At 38.9% G+C, this 23,880-nt stretch overlaps 1 protein-coding gene across 2 annotated transcripts in view; it reads right to left on the bottom strand.

Annotated features, from left to right (window-relative positions):
- The window catches only part of SLIT2 (slit guidance ligand 2), a 284,549-nt gene that overhangs the window by 234,755 nt on the left and 25,914 nt on the right, over positions 1-23,880 (bottom strand). For both annotated transcript variants that reach the window (XM_070756973.1, XM_070756974.1), the window contains exon 4: positions 6,590-6,661. In XM_070756973.1, coding sequence (XP_070613074.1) covers positions 6,590-6,661 — 72 coding nt within the window. The remainder of the gene's footprint in view (positions 1-6,589; positions 6,662-23,880) is intronic.

Here is a 23,880-nt window from a genome sequence, read left to right as displayed (position 1 = left end):
TAAAACGTATCAGGAAAGACTTCATGAACTCAATCTGTATAGTCTGGAGAACAGCAGGAAAAGGGGGGACATGATGGAAACATTTAAATATGTTAAAGGGTTCAATAACGTTCAGGAGGGAAGTGTTTTTAATAGGAAAGTGAACACAAGAACAAGGGGACACAATCTGAAGTTAGTTGGGGGAAAGATCAAAAGCAACATGACAAATCCAAGCTCTACTAAGAACCCAATTAAGCTGCAAATCTTCTGCTGCTAATATTTTTTAGAACAATTAAAAAGTAAAGTCATATAAAAAGGAAACAATTGCTAAATATTTTGTGGTTCCTGTATTTAGGAGTGCAGCATCTACAGGTGTTTTTTTTTAATGTGCAATTTTGCTGGCCAAATCTCTTCCCTACAGCAAAAGGTAATTGATGGACTGTGGTCTAACCAGTCAAATTAAGCAATCAAAACTTATTTGCCTCAGATAAGCACTCATGAGGCTATAATGGTTTCCTGAATTAAAGGTTCTTTGCTGGTGCATTTGCTGTGGGTTGCCAGAGATAACACAGCAAAATGCTTGTTGAACAAGAGGCGAGAACACAGAAATCATTATGCGCAGTTTCAACGCTCTTCAAATAGGCGCCGTGCAAAAGCAGTGAGCGTTCACAAAATACAACCTCACTGCACAATAGTTATTTAAACATTCCCAGCGCTCTGGGTAGCAGGGATGGCCATTAAGCAATTTTAGTGTCGCACAAAGGAAAATTTATTTCTGGAGGAAATCTTCCCAAACTATGAAGTTTTTAAATAGAATGTAAAATAGAAACATAGAAACATAGAAGATTGACGGCAGAAAAAGACCTCATGGTCCACCTAGTCTGCCCTTATACTATTTCCTGTATTTTATCTTACGATGGATATCTGTTTATCCCAGGCATGTTTAAATTCGGTTACTGTGGATTTACCAACCACGTCTGCTGGAAGTTTGTTCCAAGGATCTACTACTCTTTCAGTGAAATAATATTTCCTCACGTTGCTTTTGATCTTTCCCCCAACTAAGTTCAGATTGTGTCCCCTTGTTCTTGTGTTCACTTTCCTATTAAAAACACTTCCCTCCTGAACCTTATTTAACCCTTTAAAATATTTAAATGTTTCGATCATGTCCCCCCTTTTCCTTCTGTCCTCCAGACCAGCGTTTCCCAACCGGTGTGCCGCGGCACACTGGTGTGCCGCGAGACATGGCCAGGTGTGCCGCCAAGCTTCAGCTGGGCGGGGCGCTGCCGGTACTTCCGTCCTGGGGCTCCCGCTCGCAGCTGTCTCCTGCTCGATGCCGCGGTTTTCGGCGCTCTCCTGCTGGGCCCCAAAGAAGGAAGGCAGGAAGAAGGAGAGCTCCATTCTTCGCACCTTTTTCCCGCCTTCTTTCTTTGGGGCCCAGCAGGAGAGCGCCGAAAACCGCGGCATCGAGCAGGAGGCGGGGGACAGCTGCGAGCGGGAGCCCCAGGACGGAAGTACCGGCAGCGCCCCGCCCAGCTGGAGCTCCTCTTTCGTCGACGGCAAGTGTCCGATGGGAGCGGGGGGGGGTGGCCACAGCGGCCGCAGGCAGTCGGGGGAGATGGCGGCGGCGAGAGGGATCGCTCGCTCGCTCTCTCTCAGCTGACTGCAAGTGGGAGCCCTGACGGTGGCAGTTGGACGTTCTGCTGGACGTCGTACATGCTGGCGCTGCGTGCCTGGCATATACGGTGTCCAGCACCACGTCCAGCTGCCGCCGTCAGGGCTCCTGCTTGGAGTCAGCTGAGAGAGAGAGAGAAAGAGAGACATATAAGAGAGGCAGAGAGAGAGAGAAAGAGAGACATAGCAAGAGAGGCAGAGAAAGAGAGACAGAGCAAGAAAGAGAGACAGCAAGAGAGGCAGAGAAAGAGAGATAGAGAAAGAGAGAGAGAAAGAGAGACATAGCAAGAGAGGCAGAGAGAGAGAAAAAGAAAGAGAGACATAGCAAGAGAAAAAGAGAGACTTAGCAAGAGAGGCACAGAGAGAGAGAGAAAGAGAAAGAAAGAAAGAGAGACATAGCAAGAGAGACAGAGAGAGAAAGAGAGATAGCAAGAGAGGCAAAGAGAAAGAAAGAGACATATAGCAAGACAGTGAAAGAGAGAGAGAGAGAGCAAGAGAGAGAGAAAAAAGCAAGAAAGAGATAGCAAGAGAGACAGAGAGAGAGAGCAAGGGAGAGAGAAAGACATAGAGGAAGGGAAGGAGGGAGAGAGAAAGAGAGCAAAAAAGAGAGGAAGAAAGAAAGAAAGAGGGATGGAGAGAGAGAATGAAGGGAAGGAAGGAAAAGAGAGAAAGAGGGAGAAATAGAGCGAAAGGGAGGAAGAGAGAGGGTTTTTTTGTCCAAACTTTTCTTTAGCCCGCCCCCCCCCCTTTCAGTGTTCCCCAGGATTTTGAAAATATGAATAATGTGCCGCGGCTCAAAAAAGGTTGGGAAACACTGCTCCAGACTATACAGATTGAGTTCATTAAGTCTTTCCTGATACGTTTTATGCTTAAGACCTTCCCCCATTCTTGTAGCCCGTCTTTCGACCCATTCAATTTTGTCAATATCTTTTTGTAGGTGAGGTCTCCAGAACTGAACACAGTATTCAAAATGTGGTCTCACCAGCACTCTATATAAGGGGATCACAATCTCCCTCTTCCTGCTTGTTAAAGCTCTAGCTATGCAGCCAAGCATCCTACTTGCTTTTCCTACTGCCCGACCACACACTGCTCACCCATTTTGAGACTGTCAGAAATCACTATCCCTAAATCCTTCTCTTCTGAAGTTTTTGCTAACACAGAACTGCCAATGCAATACTCAGATTGAGGATTCCTTTTCAACAAATGCAACAGCATCCTGCAGTGAGAATATTTGGGGAGGCTAAAATGTGAAAACATTGAATTGATAAAACTTTTTGATAACCACCACCCGCTTGTAATTTTACATTTCTGCTCTATAGCATTATATAAGGAGAGTTGATACTATTTTACTGTGTTCTGTTAATCAGGTGGATAAATAATAATGCTGTTTAAATTGGTCCCCCGGCCCAAAACAAGTTCCAATTGTACTAGGGGAAGTATCTTGACCTGAGCACATAGTTTGATCTTAAGTCAGGCAAAGAGAAGAGTACAAAGGAACATATACTGCTCACAAAAAAAATAAAGAGAACACTCAAAGAACCCATCCTAGATCTGAATGAATGAAATATTCTCATTGAATACTTTGTTCTGTACAAAGTTGAATGGTTTGTGGGGGCAATATGCTGGCTCTGCATGTGAAATTGATTGTCAATCAATGTTGCTTCCTAAGTGGACAGTTTGATTTCACAGAAGTTTGATTGACTTGGAGTTATATTATGTTGTTTAAGTGTTCCCTTTATTTTATTTTATTTTTGAGCAGTGTATAAAGCAAAGGAACATATACAAGGCTGCTAGCAGCATCTAACTATGTCTAATATTCCTCTACGTTGCACATTCTCTTACTACAGCATTTCCACTAAAAAACAGGCATAAGAGCCCCTTTCTCTAGCAAGTCATTTCTTAATTGTAAATGTCAAGCGTGAAATGTCAAGATTTAATAACTTCCAAAGGTTTATTGTACACAAATAACAGTAGAAGAGAAATGCTGATTAACTGAATACAGTTGCTGCCATGTAAACAACTGAATGTGATCTAAAATATAAACATTCTCAAATCATCTGAGAAAAAAAAACCATCTCTCTAGGAATATAGGTAAATGATTATATTTATTATGTTGTGCTAATACAAGGCTTAAAGACGTTTATCTTGGTACACTGAGTTTCAATAAGCCTGAGGCTTAAAGAATAATTATCTTATAATTTCCTACTCATACTAATTTCACATAGGAGGTGATGCTACATTCATGAAACTATAACAACTAAAACTAAAATAGTTTGTGGCTATTTAAAATTATTTTTACAACTACATACTATCAATGAAACTTTCTCTCTTTCATAAAAATCATTAGTTTCATAAGCGTTATAATTACACGAACCCTTTTTAAGGAATTCTGTACAAGCAGAAACTTGATTTAGCCTGTAGGTAAGAGAATGTATCAATGTGTACATCAAACAAAATTTGTTTTGACTTTTACATCCATCGATCATAGATCTACTGAAATGTCAATTTTTGTTACTATGTCCCAGAGCAGTTAGAACAAAGTATTTTTTAAAAAAGGCTTAATTCGTTTAGAAAGAAAAACAATAATATTAACACAATGTATCTTATAGTGAGAAATAAAAATAAATAAAAATGCTTTGTAGAAACCTGCAGATTTAAAATGCTAAATTTTGGATACCAGATTTTTAAAATGAACACTGTTTTACGGAATAATCTTTATTACTTCAATTTTACTGTTTTCAGTTCAGAATTTTTAAATGTTATTTCTAGGCAAATCTGAGCAAAGTGACTTAAGAAACTCAAAATACAATCAACAGCACAGTATATAATAACAGACTAATAATAAGTGTCATGTTTGAATTTACTTTCTGATACCACAATTGATAGCTTAATCAAGAAGCAAGCCCTAGCATGCATTTTCAATATTTCCAACAAGATAAGTATAAGATTCTAAGAATATAGTACACAATGAAACATTATGTTTAATAGAGAAAAAATAAAACATTGACTCCACCAATAATTGTTGCCCATATTGCAATATGCATCTATATGACAAAGTGAGTAATTTACCACATTTGTTTAGTGTTCTTTGAAAATACATTGACGCAATCAACATATGTCACATGTTGTCAAAATGGGCCACAAATGTGTCAAAATGTTTAAATATCATTTTGATGCCTGTTTCAACACATTTTTATTAAATTTAACCATCTTGCTTGCTCAGGGGAAAATTTGGTAGGTATATCCTACTTATATTCAATTTGCAAATGCAATTTATATTGCATATAAATCCAATAAATTTATAAATAAAATATCAATAAAGTTTATATTTTGTTCGGTGAGGATTGAAAGAGGTTTTGGCCCAGGCATGCATGTGTGTTTATTTGAGCTACGTAGATGCATTTATACATAAATTCTGTGGGATTTTCTTTTGTTCTTTCACCTAAATATCAAGCCACCCCCACAAAAAGTTCTTTAGATTCTTCTCTTAGTTTCAAACGTGAACTAATACACTGCCAGAAGGTTCAATTCGACTGAAAGAATCGCTGGGAAACAGGAAGGGAACTTTGCAACTGAGAAGACTGCAACAGAAGACTGCCAGAGAGCAAACTTTGAAGATGCCCCAAAGGGCATCTGTGCAACAACATAACACAAATACCACTAAATGTGTCAAGAGTTTCTGAGATCAGCAGATAGGTATTTCAGATGCCTGTTTTCTTCTCCCTTCTATGGACCTCATGCGTGTCATTATTCCAAGGTTTTGTTGACATATACAGGGGGTGGACAGAAAAATGGAAACACTTGACTTTTTGGCATCATAATGTCTGGACATGTTCAAATCAATCAAAACTTGACATATTTTAATGTTTTTTTTTAAAAAAAAATCTGTTATTTGATATGTTTTTTTTAAAAAAACTACCTCTTTATTTTACAGAAATTTAAGGAAATTGGTTATAACTTCTAGAAATGGCAGACAACTCAGACTTTCAAAGAGGCCAAATTGTTGATGCTCGAATGGCAGGCGCTAGTGTAACAGAAAGTGCCCGAATGTTTGGCTTTTCCAGATGTAATGTCAAGATGTAATGACTGCTTTCGAAAGAAAAGGAAAAACGTCCTCAGCCGAGCACAAGTCTGGTTGAAAGTCGAAGTTGTCTGAGAGAGACTGTCAGACTCTAAAGTGAATTGTTAGAGCGGATCGCAAGACCACAGCTCCTAAAATCATTGCAGAGCTCAATAGACATGTACAGAACCCAGTTTCCACAAAAACTGTTCGAAGGGAGCTTCACAAATCTGGATATTTTGATGATTTTTCAAGGTGTTTCCATTTTTCTGTCCACCCCTGTATATATAATGTACACACCAAGTTCTCGACTTATGACACAACGGGGCCACTATTTCTGTTGCTAAGTGAGACACTTGTTAAGTGGATTTTGCCACGTTTCACAACCTTTATTGCTAAGTGGTTAAGTGAATGTAAAAAACCATCCATAAGCCACTTTGTGTTGTTGTAATTTTGAACGGTCGCTAAATGAACTGTTAAAAGTTGGGGATTACCTGTATACCATATACAAAGTCTAGAAAACCTTATGGATGAAAATACTAGCGATCTTCAAACCAGAACCTTAATAATCTTTTCTTTAAGCTATTCTATATTTTTTTTTAAAGGCATTGTGAAAGATTCTCATTCCAGAATGTATTCCACTTCTATTAAAAAAACGAAAGAAAAACCTCTGGATTTTTCTCCAAGTCAGATTCAAAATAGATATTACTCAGTTACAATAACTGGAGCAGACATACACGTCATCAGGAAGGGGAAAAGAGCAGTGTTCCTAGTGGGACAGGCTTTATTTTATTTTATGAAAACAAAATTTAATTCATAGTGTAAAGAAATGTATCAAATGTTTCTGAAACTGACAAAAAACTAAATAAATCTACTTACAGTCTGTAGAGTTTGGGGGTCCCCAAAAACAGCAACTCGGAGAGAAGTTGAAGATTATTTCTATTTAGCCTCCTTTCGGAAAAAAGAAAAGACAAGGGTTACCACTCAAATAATTGATAAAATTGAACGAGTCCAAAGATGGGCTACTCCTTAAAACCCACCTCTGCCATCAGGCATGGGGGAACTGAGATATCTTCCCTTGCCTATGTAGTTTTATGTATCGTATGTTTGTGTGCATGCTTTTAAAATAATGGTTTTTTAGACTTTTAATGTTAGATTTGTTATTTTAGACTTTTAATATTAGATTTGTTACTGTATATTGTTTTATTACTGCTGTGCGCCACCCCGAGTCTGCGGAGAGGGGTGGCATACAAATCTAATAAACAATTATTGTTATTGTTGTTGTTGTTGTTGTTATTGTTATTATTATTATTATTATTATTATTATTATTATTATTATTATTATTATTATTATATTTGTATGCCGCCACTCTCCGAGGACTCGAGGATTTATAACGTGTGGGTACAACATGCACGTCAGTGCATTGTCGAATCCCAACTCCTTTGTTCTCTTCCCTATCAACAAGTAATGCCTGGCAGCATTAAGCCGGAGCAGGAGGGCTTTTACACCAGGAGGAAGTGATCTGACGTGAAGAGAGCTGTCACAATTCCTGTTCCTTTCAGAGAGGAGTGCCAACCGAAGTGACAGGAGCTGCAGGAAATCAAAGCCAGGCCCTGAGAGAGTCCCAGGGGCAAAACACGAATCAAATCCTTGACATGGTGACAGGCAGGAAGGGGAGAGAGACGCCTATTGGAGAGCAGACAGACAGAATCGCCCTCTCAATGGAAACAGAGGATTAAATGGCAAGAGTACCACATATGACCACAATGGAGCGTAAAATTTCTGTGGCTAAGCGACACAGTTGCTAAATGAGTTTTGCCTCTCTTGCCATAGTTTTAAGTTGTATTCAAATGAAGAAACTATTTCAGCCCACAACCTGTACACAATAATCACCTATTCATCTATCTATGTATCTATGTCTGTATCTATGTATGTATCTATCTATGTATCTATGTATGTATCTATTTATGTATCTATCTATGTATCTATGTATCTATCTATCTATGTTTCTATCTATCTATGTATCTATCTATCTATCTACGGTATCTATGTATCTATGTATCTATCTATGTATCTATCTATCTATCTATGTATCTATCTATCTATCTATCTATCTATCTATGTATCTATCTATCTATCTATGTATCTATCTATGTATCTATCTATGTATCTAACTATGTATCTATCTATGTATCTATCTATGTATCTATCTATGTATCTATGTATCTATCTATCTATCTATCTATCTATCTTCTGTTTCATCACCTTCAATCTCCTTCAGTTTTATTTCATTAGAAAGAGCACGTTTATTTCTATCATATATGTTGTTTTTGTGATGGTTTTTTTTTTCAAATAAGGCTTCAATTTCACCTGGTCCACTTGACAAAGAATGACCCATGTATGTTTGTTAGATGGATTTTTTTTGGAGGGGGTTCAAATGGGTTCATTAGGGTTTATATTGGGGTTTTAATCTACTTTTGATGTCCGACTTCTTTTTATTATTGTACTATTGTATTATTTTTTATTGTTGTAAGCTGCCCCGAGTCCTACAGGATTGGCTGGCATAGAGGTCAGATAAGTTCAAATAAATTAAATCCATCCATCCATTCATCTATTGTAGGAGATGACCAGGCTGAGCCTGAAGGAGGGGTCAAACGCGTCCTCAGTCACGAGTCTCTGCATTCTCCTGGCAAGAGATCGAAGTCCTATTCTACTCTCTTCTGTTTTATTCTACTCTACTTTCCATTCTATTCTATTCTATTCTATTCTATTCTTGATTCCAATATATTCTATTCTGTTGGAGACTTTTGCACATGCAGAAGGTAAACCCACCAACTAGCCACAGTTCACCACTATACCTAATTGAAGTCTTCAATGAAAAACACTGCAGCAGGCATTCTTGTAAAAATATATTTTACTTTTCTTCTTATCAAACTCCTTCTCTAAATAAACTATTACATTTACACTTAACTACTATAACAAACTACCCACGATACTTTTATACAACTACCATTGCATCCACCACTGCAACCACTAAGCACTAATCACAAACTACAAACCACCCAGCACAAAGACTACTCTATAACAAACCACTCTGTAACAAACTACTGTAACAAACCACAATACTATTATATAACTCTTATTACATCCACCAATGCAACCACTAACTACAGATCACCCAACACAAAACCACTTCAAAACAAGCCACACCCATGCCAGGGTATTACTCCTTATATAGGTTACAGCCAACCAGTTTGCAGCACAATTAGCAAACCCTTGATTACATTTGGATTATGGCTTACATTAGCAACTCCCCCCAGAGATTAGGACTGCCCCCACCCTCTTCGCTTTTCGTAAGTTATTAAAAACTCATTTTTGCCGCCGGGCATGGGGACATTAACACACATATCAATTATCAAGGTTGGTGTATGGTTTGATTGGATTGTGTGATCATTTTATTGTAAGGGTTTTAAATTGTATTTTTTAAAATTGGATTTGTATACTCTTTTCTGTTGTTGTGAGCCGCCCCGAGTCTTAGGATGGATATATGTTTATCCCAGGCATGTTTAAATTCAGTTACTGTGGATTTACCAACCATGTCTGCTGGAAGTTTGTTCCAAGGATCTACTACTCTTTCAGTAAAATAATATTTTCTCATGTTGCTTTTGATCTTTCCCCCAACTAACTTCAGATTGTTTCCCCTTGTTCTTGTGTTCACTGTCCTATTAAAAACACTTCCCTCCTGGACCTCATTTAACCCTTTGACATATTTAAATGTTTCAATCATGTCCCCCCTTTCCCTTCTGTCCTCCAGACTATACAGATTGAGTTCATTCAGTCTTTCCTGATACGTTTTATGCTTAAGACCTTCCACCATTCCTGTAACCCGTCTTTAAATATATAAATATATAAATATATAAATATATAAATATATAAATATATAAATATATAAATATATAAATATATAAATATATAAATATATAAATATATAAATATATAAATATATAAATATATAAATATATAAATATATAAATATATAAATATATAAATATATAAATATATAAATATATAAATATATAAATATATAAATATATAAATATATAAATATATAAATATATAAATATATAAATATATAAATATATAAATATATAAATATATAAATATATAAATATATAAATATATAAATATATAAATATATAAATATAAAAATATACAAATATACAAATATACAAATATACAAATATACAAATATACAAATACACAAATACACAAATATACAAATATACAAATAAAGAAATATATAAATATATATAAATAAAATGATCCTTTCCATTTGGCTCTATCTTCCTTCTACTGTAGACTGAGATAGTGAGTCTTAAATTAAACACATTATTTCTTTTAAGCAAAAGTGATCCAGCTACACTTATTTTGCAATTGTGGTCTAATTCAAAGGGCTGGGCCCAGGGAGCGGAGTCTCAGAGAAGGAGAACAAAACAGATGTGGGAAAAATAAACAGGGTTCCCCGTCTTGGAATTTCTAAAAAGAGCCTGCAATGAGCAAACAGGACTTCTCACTGCAATGCGACTTCTGGACCCCTGAGAACAGGCCTCCGATGCATTGAACCCAGGGCGGCAGAGTGGAGCCCCCACAGCAGAAAGTACACAGGACCTTCAATGCTTCAGTGTTGCTATTGCTCCCTAAAAAGAGGCACAATTGCCAACAATGGAAAATAGGCAAACTACCGGAAGAAAATATAATAATTAAAAAATACTAGACTGTGCGGAGATGGACAGGCTACCTAAAAGATTAGAGGGAAAAGAAGAATCAGATTGCTATAAAATATGGGCAAAATTTTACGATTGGCTAAACAAAAGAGCAGCAAAGAACTAAATAAAAATCTACGCAAAGCAACACGTCGAATAAAAGAATTGAAAAATTAATACTATGTGAAAGAAGCAAAATTCTCTGATCAAACACCTAAAAAGTGGGGAAACTTTCATTTCCCAAATGTTGTATATGTATGTTTTTATGTACGTTTTTTTTCTTTTTTGTATGTTATATTTGAAAAAAAAGAAACTAAAAGAAAAAAGAAAAAAGAAAGGGGCACAATTGAACCCCACGGAGAATGGGGGGAGAAGGACAACGGAGCCCACAATTTATCTTGCTAAGTGAGAAATCTGCTGAGTGACTTCTATAGCATTTAGACTTATAGACTGCTTCCCAGTGCGGTTTAAGGAGAGTCAGCCTCTTGCTCCCAACAATGTGGGTCCTCATTTGACCCACCTCGGTCGGAAGGAGGGAAGGCTGAGTCAACCTGGAGCCGGTGGTGAGATTCGAACTGCCGAAATGCTGGCAGCCGGTGTTCAGCAGAAGGAGTTTGCAGTGCTGCACTCTAACCACTGCACCACCAATAGAAAGATAGAGTGAGAGAGTAGGTAGGTAGAGATAAGAGATATAGAGATAGATGATGGATGGATGGATGGATGGATGGATGGGTGGGTAGGTAGGTAGGTAGGTATGGATGGATGGATGGATGGATGGATAGGATAGGATAGGATATAGATAGATGATAGATAGCAATAGCATTTTATTAGATTTATATTTAGATTTATATACCGCTTCACAGTGCTTTTCCAGCCCTCCCTAAGTGGTTTACAGAGAGTCAGTCTCTTGCCCCCAACAATCTGGGTCCTCATTTGACCCACCTGGGAAGGATGGACGGCTGAGTCAACCTGGAGCTGGTGGTGAGATTTGAACTGCCAAACTGCTGGCAGCCGGTGATCAGCAAAAGTAGCTTTCACTACTCCCCTCTAACCACTGCACCACTGAGGCTCATTTAGTGATCATTTTAAGTTACAAAAACACTATAAAAGTGACTTATGGCTGATTATCATGCTTACCACCATTGCAACATCCCCACAGCCACATAATCCAAATTCAGGCCTTTTGCATGTATCTATTCGCATGGTTTACGTATGGTATGATTGGGTTGTGTGGTTATTTTAATGACAAGGGTTTTTAGATAGTTTTTAAGTATTGGATTTGTTTACATTGTTCACTATTGTTGTGAGCCACTCCAAGTCTTCGGAGAGGGGCGGCATACAAATCTAATAAATTATTATTATTATTATTATTATTATTATTATTATTATTATTATTATTTACAAGAGTTGCCGTATGCTGGATCTTCTGATCATCATTTTCAAGCAAAGTCAACAAGGCAAGCTAGACTTGCTTAATGACTGCATAATTCATTTAACAACTGTAGTGATTTGCGTAACAACCGTGGCAAAAAAAAAAAAAGACTTTAAAACCGGCCAGGACTCACTTATTTTGCTTAGCAACATAAATCCTGATTCCAATTGTAATCATTACCATATTTTTCAGTGTATAAGATGTACCTTTTCCCTCCCTAAAAGAGGCTGACAATTAGGGTTTGTCTTATACTCTGAATGTAGCTTTCCCCCGCCCCAGCCCATACTAGCTGCTAACGATCTTCCCAGCTCTTACCTTGCAGTCTCTTTCATTGTTTCTCTCTGCAAAGAATGTTTTCCAAGCCCTAAGTTTTTCCAGGGTTTTTCCCCCCCATTGGTCTAACTTGCTCCGAATAAGTTTCTTTCCAGCCCTAACCAGGTGCTAACAATGTTCCCACAGTTACCAGCTTGCAAGCTATTTCATTGTTATTCTTTGCGAAGAATGTTTTCCAAGCCCTGCTTATATTTTAAGATTTTTATTAATATTGCTTCTTCATTGCTTATTTGACCCCTATGACAATCATTAAGTGTTGTACCACATGATTCTTGACAAATGTATCTTTTTATTTTATGTACGCTGAGAGCATATGCACCAAGACAAATTCCTTGTGTGTCCAATCACTCTTGGCCAATAAAAATTCTATTCTATTCTATTCTATTCTATTCTATTCTAAGTCTTTGTAGGGTTTTTATTTTCATTGCTCTAACTTGCCCCAAATGTTTCTTTCCAGCCCTAACCAGGTGCTAATGATGTTCCCAACTCTTACCCACTTGCAAGCTCTTTCATTGTTATTCTCTGCGAAGAATGTTTTCCAAGCCCCAAGTCTTTGCAGGGTTTTTTCCATTGCTCTACTTGCCCCGAATGTTTCTTTCCAGGTGCAAGTGATTTTTCCAGCTCTTACTAGCTTGCAAGCTCTTTCATTGTTACTCTTTCTGAATAAGGTTTTTTTTAAAAGCCCTTAACCAGGGGATAAAATAATGTGCTGAAGCTGACCAGACTAAGGACGCTAGCCAGATGAATACCTGGTAGGCAGATTCTTTTCCCTATTTTCCTCCCCAAAAACTAAGGTGCGAAGAGAAGGATTTAGGGGTAGTGATTTCTGACAGTCTCAAAATGGGTGAGCAGTGCGGTCGGCGGTAGGAAAAGCAAGTAGGATGCTTGGCTGCATAGCTAGAGGTATAACAAGCAGGAAGAGGGAGATTGTGATCCCGCTATATAGAGCGCTGGTGAGACCACATTTGGAATACTGTGTTCAGTTCTGGAGACCTCACCTACAAAAATAGATTGACAAAATTGAACGGGTCCAAAGACGGGCTACAAGAATGGTGGAAGGTCTTAAGCATAAAACGTATCAGGAAAGACTTAATGAACTCAATCTGTATAGTCTGGAGGACAGAAGGAAAAGGGGGGACATGATCGAAACATTTAAATATGTTAGATGGTTAAATAAGGTCCAGGAGGGAAGTGTTTTTAATAGGAAAATGAACACAAGAACAAGGGGACACAATCTGAAGTTAGTTGGGGGAAAGATCAAAAGCAACGTGAGAAAATATTATTTCACTGAAAGAGTAGTAGATCCTTGGAACAAACTTCCAGCAGACTTGGTTGGTAAATCCACAGTTACTGAATCGAAACATGCCTGGGATAAACATAGATCCATCCTAAGATAAAATACAAAAAATAGTATAAGGGCAGACTAGATGGACCATGAGGTCTTTTTCTGCCGTCAGTCTTCCTATGTTTCTATGTTATACTCCGAAAAATACGGTTACGTTGCAACACTCTGCAAACTGTGTTGTGTTACAGTTCTTGGCCCAGTGACCTAGTTGCTCTTTTGAAAATCATTTGATTGGATTTACAGTATATAAAAAAAAAAGACACAGAAAAACTGATGTGTACTCTGCCTGGATTTCTGATGGAAATTAGTCTCCTGGTCCCTTTCAGCGTTCAGCCAACGTCCATTATAATGGTGTGAAATGTGATATTAGTTGCCAATGCAACGGTCATGACCGCTGCCACGAAAGCCCCCTCATTAATTTCCCTGGTGCACTGACCTGAATAAGCATTCTATAGAATGGGCTTCGTAAAAAGCAAGGAGGGCGGGATGAGAGATGCTTGAAGAGAGGCGGAAGTAATTTACTCCATCATCGGGCTTTGGGAAAAAAGCAACCCACAGACAACCCATCCCGACTAGAACCAAATTCAAAGATTTCTATCTCGGGTCTTTTCTTTTCCAGAGTCTTACCGCCTACTCGTAAACATACTCATGTTTGGATTGTTATGTGTGTTTGAGGATTGATGTTTTCTTCTTAGAATTTTAAGTGCTAGATTTCTTGTGCATTTGTATCTGTTTCGTTGTGAGCTACCCTGAGTGGTTGTTATTATTGTAATAATAATAATAATAATAATAATAATAATAATAATAATAATAATAATAATGAGGAGGAGGGAAGGAGGAGTAGAAGGAAAAGGAGGAAGAGAAGGAAAAGGAGGAGGAGGAGGAGAAAGCAGAGAAGGAGGAGGAGAAGGAGAGGAGAAGAAGGAGGAGAAGGCAGAGAAGGAAAAGGAGGAGGAGGAGGAGAAGGAGAAAGTGGAGGAGGAGAAGGTGGAGGTGAAGAAGGAGAAGGAGGTAGAGGGGGGGAAGGAGGAGAAGGAAAAGAGAGAGAAGGAGGAGGAGGAGGAGGTAGAGGAGGAGGAAGAGAAGGATAAGGCAGAGAAGGAGGAGGAAGAGAAGGAGGAGGAGGCAAAGGAGGAGGAGAAGGAGAAGAAGGCAGAGAAGGAGGAGGAAGAGAAGGAGGAGGTGATAGAGGAGGAGGAGGAGGAGAAGGAGGAGGAGGATAAAGCATAGAAGGAGGAGGAAGAGAAGGAGGAGGAGGCAAAGGAGGAGGGGAAGGAGATTGAGAAGGCAGAGAAGGAGAAGGAGAAGGAGAGGAGGAGGAGGAAGAGGAGAAGGCAGAGAAGGTGGAGGAGGTAGAGGAGGAGGAGAGAGCAGAGGAGGAGGAGGAGAAAGAGGAGGAGGAGAAGGAGGTAGAGGAGGAGAAGGCAGAGAAGGAGGAGGAGGAGGAGGAGGAGCAAGAGGAAGAGCAGGAGAAGCCAGCATTTGAAAACAATAAACATTGACAAAATCACAATCACAGTCAGTTGAAAAAGGCCGCTGTACTTGGATCTACGTGTTTCAGACGAAAATACATCACACAGTCCTAAACCTTTGGGAAGTGTTCAGCCTGTCAATCTCATTTGCTGTGTGTTACTGTTTTTTGTGAATAATAATAATAACAACAAGAACAACAACAACAACAATGATTTTTCTCTTTGCTGTCTTCCCATTTTCTCCAGCAAAAAAAATCTCACACCAACTACTGTTCCTATTGTACCCAGTTCCTGGATGGATTGCTTAGCATAATGTACTAATAAGAGTATTTTAACTAAAACCTGTTGACCATTATAAACATATAGCTTTTTTTTAATAAAGGAAAAAGTTTGCCATTGTAAAAGTAATACTGAAGCTAGCAAACTCAGGCCGCAAATGACCAATCATCAGCACTTTATTGTATGTGAGGCTTTTACAATTTAATTATTATTTTTTAATTAGGAAACTCTGACAATAAGCTTAGACAATAAGAGAATGCTTCAGGTATCTCTCAGACTTTATAATTCAGAAGCAGCTGCAATGATTCAGGAAACAGCTGGGAGGCAAGACTGAAAATCCGCACATTTTTCAGCTAGAATTTATATGGCTCTTTCCTACCAACAGCCTGGAGCAGGAACTGCCAAGCGGCAAAGATGTCAGAGTCTCAGCCAGTCAATATTTGAGCACCAACACAAAACTTTGCTGTGACTTGAATATAAAGATATAGAACTAGCAGCATTTTGAGCCGCTGTCTGAAGCCAAGTCAGCTACACTGAATATCTTAACACTTGCAAAAGTACATCTTGTTCATATCTAAACTACTTGCAGACGGCATGCAAAAGCATTCCTGGAACATCGTAGAGGGGAAAAGACTATATAGTATCTAAAAAAAAGAATTTTTTGGGTTCTTGCTTTGTTAGTTTTTTGTTTCTTGGAACCTTATTAAAATCCTTAAAATTAAATAGTGCGCTAGGTTGTTACAAACGGAGACCCCAATAGTTATTTTAAGCAAGGGCAATAATATATAGGAAGCTTACACTTTTATCAAGGACGTTTTTTTCCTCCAGAAAATAAAATAAGATAACAAAAAAAACCAAAATATACATTAAACTAAATTAAATTGTTAAAATTATTAAATTATTATTAAATTATTATTAAATTATTATTAAATTATTATTAAATTATTATTAAATTATTATTAAATTATTATTAAATTATTATTAAATTATTATTATTAAATTATTATTATTAAATTATTATTATTAAATTATTATTATTAAATTATTATTAAATTATTATTAAATTATTATTAAATTATTATTAAATTATTATTGAATTATTATTGAATTATTATTAAATTAAATTATTATTGAATTATTATTGAATTATTATTGAATTATTATTGAATTATTATTGAATTATTATTGAATTATTATTGAATTATTATTAAATTATTATTAAATTATTATTAAATTATTATTAAATTATTAAATTGAAATGCAATGAAATAAGGTGAAATGTGCCATCAAGGCAATAGAGAGGTAAACATTTCCAGTCAGGAGATATAAAGCTGGAGTAACAGATGGGGATCAAGATGAAGCAGCCACTCTGGATAACCAGAGAAACTGAGACGAGGACTCAGTGCTTGATGCTCTACCGGTGTGCCATCCTCTACCGTACTGGTAGCAACCCACTACTGCATTGTGATCATAGATCCAGGGCTGCCTGTATACCATGGAGACTAAATAAGTATCAAAACAGACCAAAGTTGCCTACAAGAAAGACCAAACAAAAAACAGAAAAGGCAGATGACAAAGTAAAGTGTTCCATGGCTTCCATATACACACAAAAAACCTAGGGAAGTATCCTGTATATAATGAGGAGACCCGGCAGTGACCAAGTAAAGTTGAAGAAAGAGAGAGAGAGCTTCTTCTGGATGCAGATGTCAAATTCATGGTTCAGTTCTGCAACCCAACAAGACTGACACAGACTTCAGAGGAGAATCAGAACCACAGAAAAAACAATTGCTGCCAACCTGCCTTCCATGGAGGACCCGTATACTGCAGGAGTCAAAAAGAGGGCGGTGAAAATATTTACTGACCTCTCGTATCCTGGACACAAAGTGTTTCAACTCCTATCCTCAAAACGTTGCTAAAAAGCACTGCACACTGCACACCAAGACAACTACAACAGCTTTTTCCCAAATGCCATCACTCTGCTAAACAAATAATTCTCTCTACGCTGTCAAACCATTTACTAAGCCTGCACTACTATTAATTACTAGTTTTTCTTCATCATTCCTATCACTCATCTCCTCCCACTTATGACTGTATGACTGTAACTTGTTGCTTGTATCCTTAAGATTTTTATTAATATTGATTGTTTCTTCATTGCTTATTTGACCCCTGTGACAATCCTTAAGTGTGGTACCTCATGATTCTAGACAAATGTTATCTTTTCTTTTATGTACACTGAAAGCATCTGCACCAAAGACAAATTCCTTGTGTGTCCAATCCCACTCGGCCAATAAAGAATTCTATAGCCAGAACTGAGCAGACAAGGAGGCTGCCTCTGCAAAAAAAGCTGGAGAAAGAAATGGACCGCCTGGTTAATTGTGCCAAGGAGGTCCTTCGGGTTGGCACAAGGGTTTAGGACATTTAGCGGCCGATCAGCTGCTGCGGAGGAAAGAGCTTCATCCAACTGGCAGAGGCAAAAAGTCCCATCCTCTGGCACAAACAACAGCACCATGAATGATGCCCTACTCCTACGACATAATGAAAAAGAGAAGAAGCGGAGAAGATGCATGAAAGCATCCACAACATCTTCAAAGGAACAAAATTCGCAAGAGAAGAAAGAAAAAAGCACATCGCCTTTCATGTACGGCAGCAGTTCTCAACCTGTGGGTCGCGCCCCTTTGGGGGGGTCAAATGACCCTTTCACAGGGGTCACTTAAGACCATTGTAAATCACATATTTCATCCACATGCAAATAGACTACTGCAAAATAAAGTACCATGGGAACTTCTGAACATGTGACCAGGCAGCGCAGAAGGAAGTGAACCAGCAGTGAGATAAGTTAGAACCCATCCCTGAGTTTCCTAATATTTTTATTATTTTATGGTCAGGGGGTCACCACAACAGGAGGAACTATATTAAGGGATCGCGACATTAGGCAGGTTGAGAAAGGCTGCTATATCTTTATCAGCAGAAGAAATAGAAACATAGAAGATTGATGGCAGAAAAAGACCTCATGGTCCATCTAGTCGGCCCTTATACTATTTCCTGTATTTTATCTTAGGGTGGATCTATGTTTATCCCAAGCATGTTTAAATTCAGTGACTGTGGATTTACCAACCATGTCTGCTGGAGGTTTGTTCCAAGCATCTACTACTCTTTCAGTAAAATGATATTTTCTCACGTTGCTTCTGATCTTCCCCCCAACTACTGTAACCTCAGATTGTGCCCCCTTGTTCTTGTGTCCACTTTCCTATTAAAAACACTTCCCTCCTGATCCTTATTTAACCCTTTAACATATTTAAATGTTTTGATCATGTCCCCCCTTTCCCTTCTGTCCTCCAGACTATACAGATTGAGTTCATGAAGTCTTTCCTGATACGTTTTATGCTTAAGACCTTCCACCATTCTTGTAGCCCGTCTTTGGACCCGTTCAATTTTGTCAATATCTTTTTGTAGGTGAGGTCTCCAGAACTGAACACAGTATTCCGGCAAATGGGGGGGGAGGGAGAAATGGCGGTAAATGGGGGGGAACCTACGACTCGTATCAGAAACCAACCCACACTAACCAGTCCCCCCAGCCACCCAAGAGTCACAGCCCAATGTCCCGCAAGAGGAACTGTAGGAGAGTTTTGTTCGGAGGAACCCTCGTCAGAGAGAGGGAACAGACTATTGCCTATACCTCTTCCACAACTTTACATCTAAAAGATCCTGGCCATTCAACCCAATGCAGCACAACCAACCCAGGCTATGAACAGGATAACATGACTATACATCAAAACATTTCAGAAACAATGTCAGTGTTCCAAATAACATTCAAGAAATAAATCAACAGTCCAACCATTGGCCTTATTCCAAGTTTCAATTTATTAACAGAGCCATGTTGCTTATGAACTATAGTCAACCCGATACTAACTCGCCCTACACTTCTCCACCCAGGTTCATCCCTCATTCCCACACCCACAAGTTCATCACATGGACCACTCCGGTTGCCTCAACGTCCACAATCCTCCCCTGTATTTCCAGCTGGTGCTGAACAAAGGATGACCTTGAATGTTCTAGAAAGAATTTATTGTGGCTAGTATCTTTCCCTCTCATGCAACCATCCCTCCCAAATTCCCACAGAACTTTTCTACTTGTGGCAGGCCAAAGTCTCCACGTCAAAACGATGGCATGGGCCTGACAAACAGCTCAGGGACTATTACAACCATAAGACATCGCCCTCCAAAACACCTTCAAGGCTAACCCTAATCCAAACCTCCCTTCTGATCCATTTTCTTCGATGATATTGAAAGTACAGTGATACCTTGTCTTACAAATTTAATTGGTTCCATGACGAGGTTCTTAAGATGAAAAGTTTGTGAGACGAAACAATGTTTCCCATAGGAATCAATGGAAAAGTGATTAATGTGTGCAAGCCCAAAATTCACCCCTTTTGCCAGCCAAAGCGCCCGTTTTTGCACTGCTGGGATTCCCCTGAGGCTCCCCTCCATGGGAAACCCCACCTCCAGACTTCCGTGTTTTTGCAATGCTGCAGGGGAATCCCAGCAGGAGAATCCCAGCATCACAAAAACGAGTGCTTCGCTGGCAACGGATGTCCAGAGGTGGGGTTTCCCAGTGAAGGAAGCATCAGTGAAATCGCAACATCACAAAAACACGGAAGTCCTCAAAACCCCACCTCCGGACCTCTGTTGCCAGAGAAGCGCCCGTTTTTGTGCTGCTAGGATTCCCCTGCTGCATCACAAAACACGGAAGTCCGGAGGTGGTGTTTCCCATGGAGGGGAGCCTCAGGGGAATCCCAGCAGCGCAAAAACGGGTGCTTTGCTGGCAACGGAAGTTCGGAGGCGGGGCATCCCAGTGGTGGCGGTGGGTTTGTAAGGTGAAAATAGTTTGTAAGAAGAGGCAAAAAAATCTTAAACCCCGGGTTTCTATCTCGAAAAGTTTGTATGACGAGGCATTTGTAAGACGAGGTGTCATTGTATCTTGAATCACTCATTCCAGGAAAAGGACCAGAAGAATCAAAGTTTTCAATTCCTGGAGCTTGAGTAGAGCCAGGTTATTTAACCAAGTTATGGTGAAAAAAAGAAAAAACCAACCCAGAAACTTGCCTGGATTAGAACTGCACAGTTATGATTTTGTTCCTATACCATTATAGCTGCAGTGGTAGCAAGTGTGACCTGTATGCTGAAGAATAGAGTAAGTTGATTCCCGTCCTGTATTCCCTGGTGTTCATAAAACCACAGAGAGCTATACTGTAATGGGTTACAGTGACAGATCGTTAAGTTGACGTTATCCAGTGAGTTCTTTCTCTCCTTGTCAACTGTCTGGTGAAGCAAAAGACACACTGAACAGGTGTCGGAAGGCAAGAGCAGTGGCTAATAATCTGAGCTTCTATCTTAATTAGAGGTCAATTATTGGTTTATTGGATTGGGGTGATGGCTTTCAACCTCACGTAGGCAAGTTACAGCTCCATTATAGACCACGTTTGGTGTATGCAGATATGATTACAAGGGTTATCCAGAAAGAAAGGATTACAAGGCACATACAGGGGGTGGACAAATAAATGGAAACACCCGACTTTTTGGCGTCATAATTTATTTATTTATTGATTGGATTTGTATGCTGCCCCTCTCCGTGGACTCGGGGGCGGCTAACAACAGTGGTAAAAACAGCATGTGACAATTCAATAGTAAAACAGCTAAAAACCCTTGTTATAAAAACCAAACTTACATACAGACATACCATGCATAAAATTGTAGAAGCCTAGGGGGAAAGAATATCTCAGTTCCCCCATGCCTGACGACAGAGGTGGGTTTTAAGGAGCTTACGAAAGGCAAGGAGGGTGGGGGCAGTTCTAATCTCTGGAGGGAGTTGGTTCCAGAGGGCCGGGGCCGCCACAGAGAAGGCTCTTCCCCTGGGTCCCACCAAGCGGCATTGTTTAGTTGACGGGACCCGGAGAAGACCCACTAAACTGGTCGCTGGGATTCGTGCAGCAGAAGGCAGTCCCTGAGAATGAGGACGCTCCTCTCTAACTTTCACCAAAATACCAGTCAATGATCTACTGACCCCTGGCACTGCGACTTCTCTTCCGCTGGCTTCCCGCTACACGATAGTAACACCAACTTCCCCCGCAAACGTTCCCCACGAGAGCTACGTGCCTTGTAACCCTTACTTTCCAGATAACCCTCATATTTCTCCCTTTAGTGTACATTGGGGTTTAGGTATGACATTGAAATATTTTTCATCGGCTCAAATTGGTCTGCCAGGAGCAATCTTTATTTTATGAAGACAGATAACTACGGAGAAGATGAGTTTCCAAAATATCAAAGCCTGGGTTATTAATAGGCTGCTGCCCTTGAATACAAAATAAGTTCAGACGGTTCTGCGTACAGTGGGGGATCCGATTTCTGGTTGAAGAGGGCAACGGCTGCTTTCACCTTTCCAATATTTAGTTTAGTTTAGTTTAGTTTAATCAGATTTGTATGCCGCCCCTCTCCGCAGACTCGGGGCGGCTCACAGCAATAACAATACAATGTAAAACAAATCTAATATTTAAGTTAATTTAAAAAACACCACAAATTAAAACCAATCATACATACTAGCATACCATGCATAAATTTTATAAGCCTAAGGGGAGGGAACATGTCAATTCCCCCATGCCTGACGACAGAGGTGGGTTTTAAGGAGCTTACGAAAGGCTAGGAGGGTGGGGGCAACTCTGATATCTGGGGGGAGTTGGTTCCAAAGGGTCGGGGCCGCCACAGAGAAGGCTCTTCCCCTGGGTCCCGCCAAACGACATTGTTTAGTTGACGGGACCCAGAGAAGGCCAACTCTCTGGGACCTAACTGGTCGCTGGGATTCGTGCGGCAGAAGGCGGTCCCGGAGATATTCTGGTCCAGTGCCATGAAGGGTTTTATAGGTCATAACCAACACTTTGAATTGAATTTAAAAGCTTAATTCAAGGTACAAGTTTACCTGGCAGCTCAGACATACAGTACTTGACGGCATCTGATAAAAGCCATGATTTTATTTTATTTATTTATTTATTTATTATTTGGATTTGTATGGCACCCCTCTCCGAAGACTCGGGGCGGCTCACAACAAGTGAAAAACAATCCAATACATAATCCAATTAATTAAAATATTAAAAGTTTAAAAAAAACCCTATACCAGTGATGGGCAACCTTTTGAGCTTGGTGTGTCAAAATTCGCCAAAAAACTGAGCATAACTCGGGTGGTGTGTCACCTTGAGAAAAAAACTGGGCGGCATAGAAGTATATATATATATATATATATATAGGTAGGTAGGTAGATATATAGGTAGATAGGTAGGTAGGTAGGTAGATAGACAGATAAACAAACAAAAAATAAATATAAATATAAATAAATAATAAATCCCTTCTTTTTTATTAAAAGAAATTAATAATAAAACCAAACCAAACTCTATTACTATTAAAACTAAAACAACCAGCAAATTCAAAAACATAACTATTAATAAAAACAGGTGAGGGTTGGGGGTTTTCTTTCTCTGTTATTATTTAAGTGCTTTTACCATATGCTTTAAATCAGTGATTTTCAACCTTTTTTGAGCCGCGGCACATTTTTTACATTTACAAAATCCTGGGGCACACCACCAACCAAAATGACACAAATCTAATAAATAAATAAATAAATAAATAAATAAATAAATAAATAAATAAATAAATAATAAATAAATACATACATACATACATACATACATACATACATACATACATACATACATACATACATAAATAACCCCCTCATATATACAATCCCATGTAACATCCCCTTATAAATACAGTGGTACCTCGGGATACGAGTTTAATTCGTTCCGGACCTGGGCTCTTAAGTCGAGCAGCTCTTATCTCGAACGACTTTTCCCCATAGGAATTAATGTAAATAATTTTAATTGGTTCCAGCCCTCAAAAAACTCACAAAGTTAGTCTAAATTATGCAGAAAGACATGTTTTTAATGAAGAAATGTACATGTACATATAAATGAATAATGAAGTTTCTTTCATTTAACTTGTAAACTTTCTTAAACTTTTAAATTTACATATGTTCAACTTCTCTGCCACCCAATCCTGTAGGAAAGAGGTCCCCAACCCTTTTTGCACCAGGGACCGGCTTTAAGCGATCAAGAGAGGAATGGGTGAATGAATGGACGGAGGGTGGGAAGGAAGGAAGGAAAGAGGGAAGGGACAGGAACAGAGGAAGGAAGCAAGGAAACTTATGAAAGGGGAGAGTAAGAGAGGAATGAGTGAAGGGAGGGAGGGAGGGAAGAAGGTGGGAAGGAGAAAGAAAAGAAGAAATAGAGGAAGGGAAGGTAAAAGAGAGAAAGAAAAAGAGCAAGAAAGAAAGCAAGAAAGAAAGAAAGAAAGAAAGAAAGAAAGAAAGAAAGAAAGAAATGGGGAAAGGACAGGAACAGAGGAAGGAAGCAAGGAAACTTATGAAAGGGGAGAGTAAGAGAGGAATGAGTGAAGGGAGGGAGGGAGGGAAGAAGGTGGGAAGGAGAAAGAAAAGAAGA

Source organism: Erythrolamprus reginae, chromosome 7, assembly GCF_031021105.1.
Source record: "Erythrolamprus reginae isolate rEryReg1 chromosome 7, rEryReg1.hap1, whole genome shotgun sequence".
NCBI classification, from domain to species: domain Eukaryota; kingdom Metazoa; phylum Chordata; class Lepidosauria; order Squamata; family Dipsadidae; genus Erythrolamprus; species Erythrolamprus reginae.
Note: the sequence above shows the minus strand (reverse complement) of the source record. Positions and strands in the feature narration are given on the sequence as shown.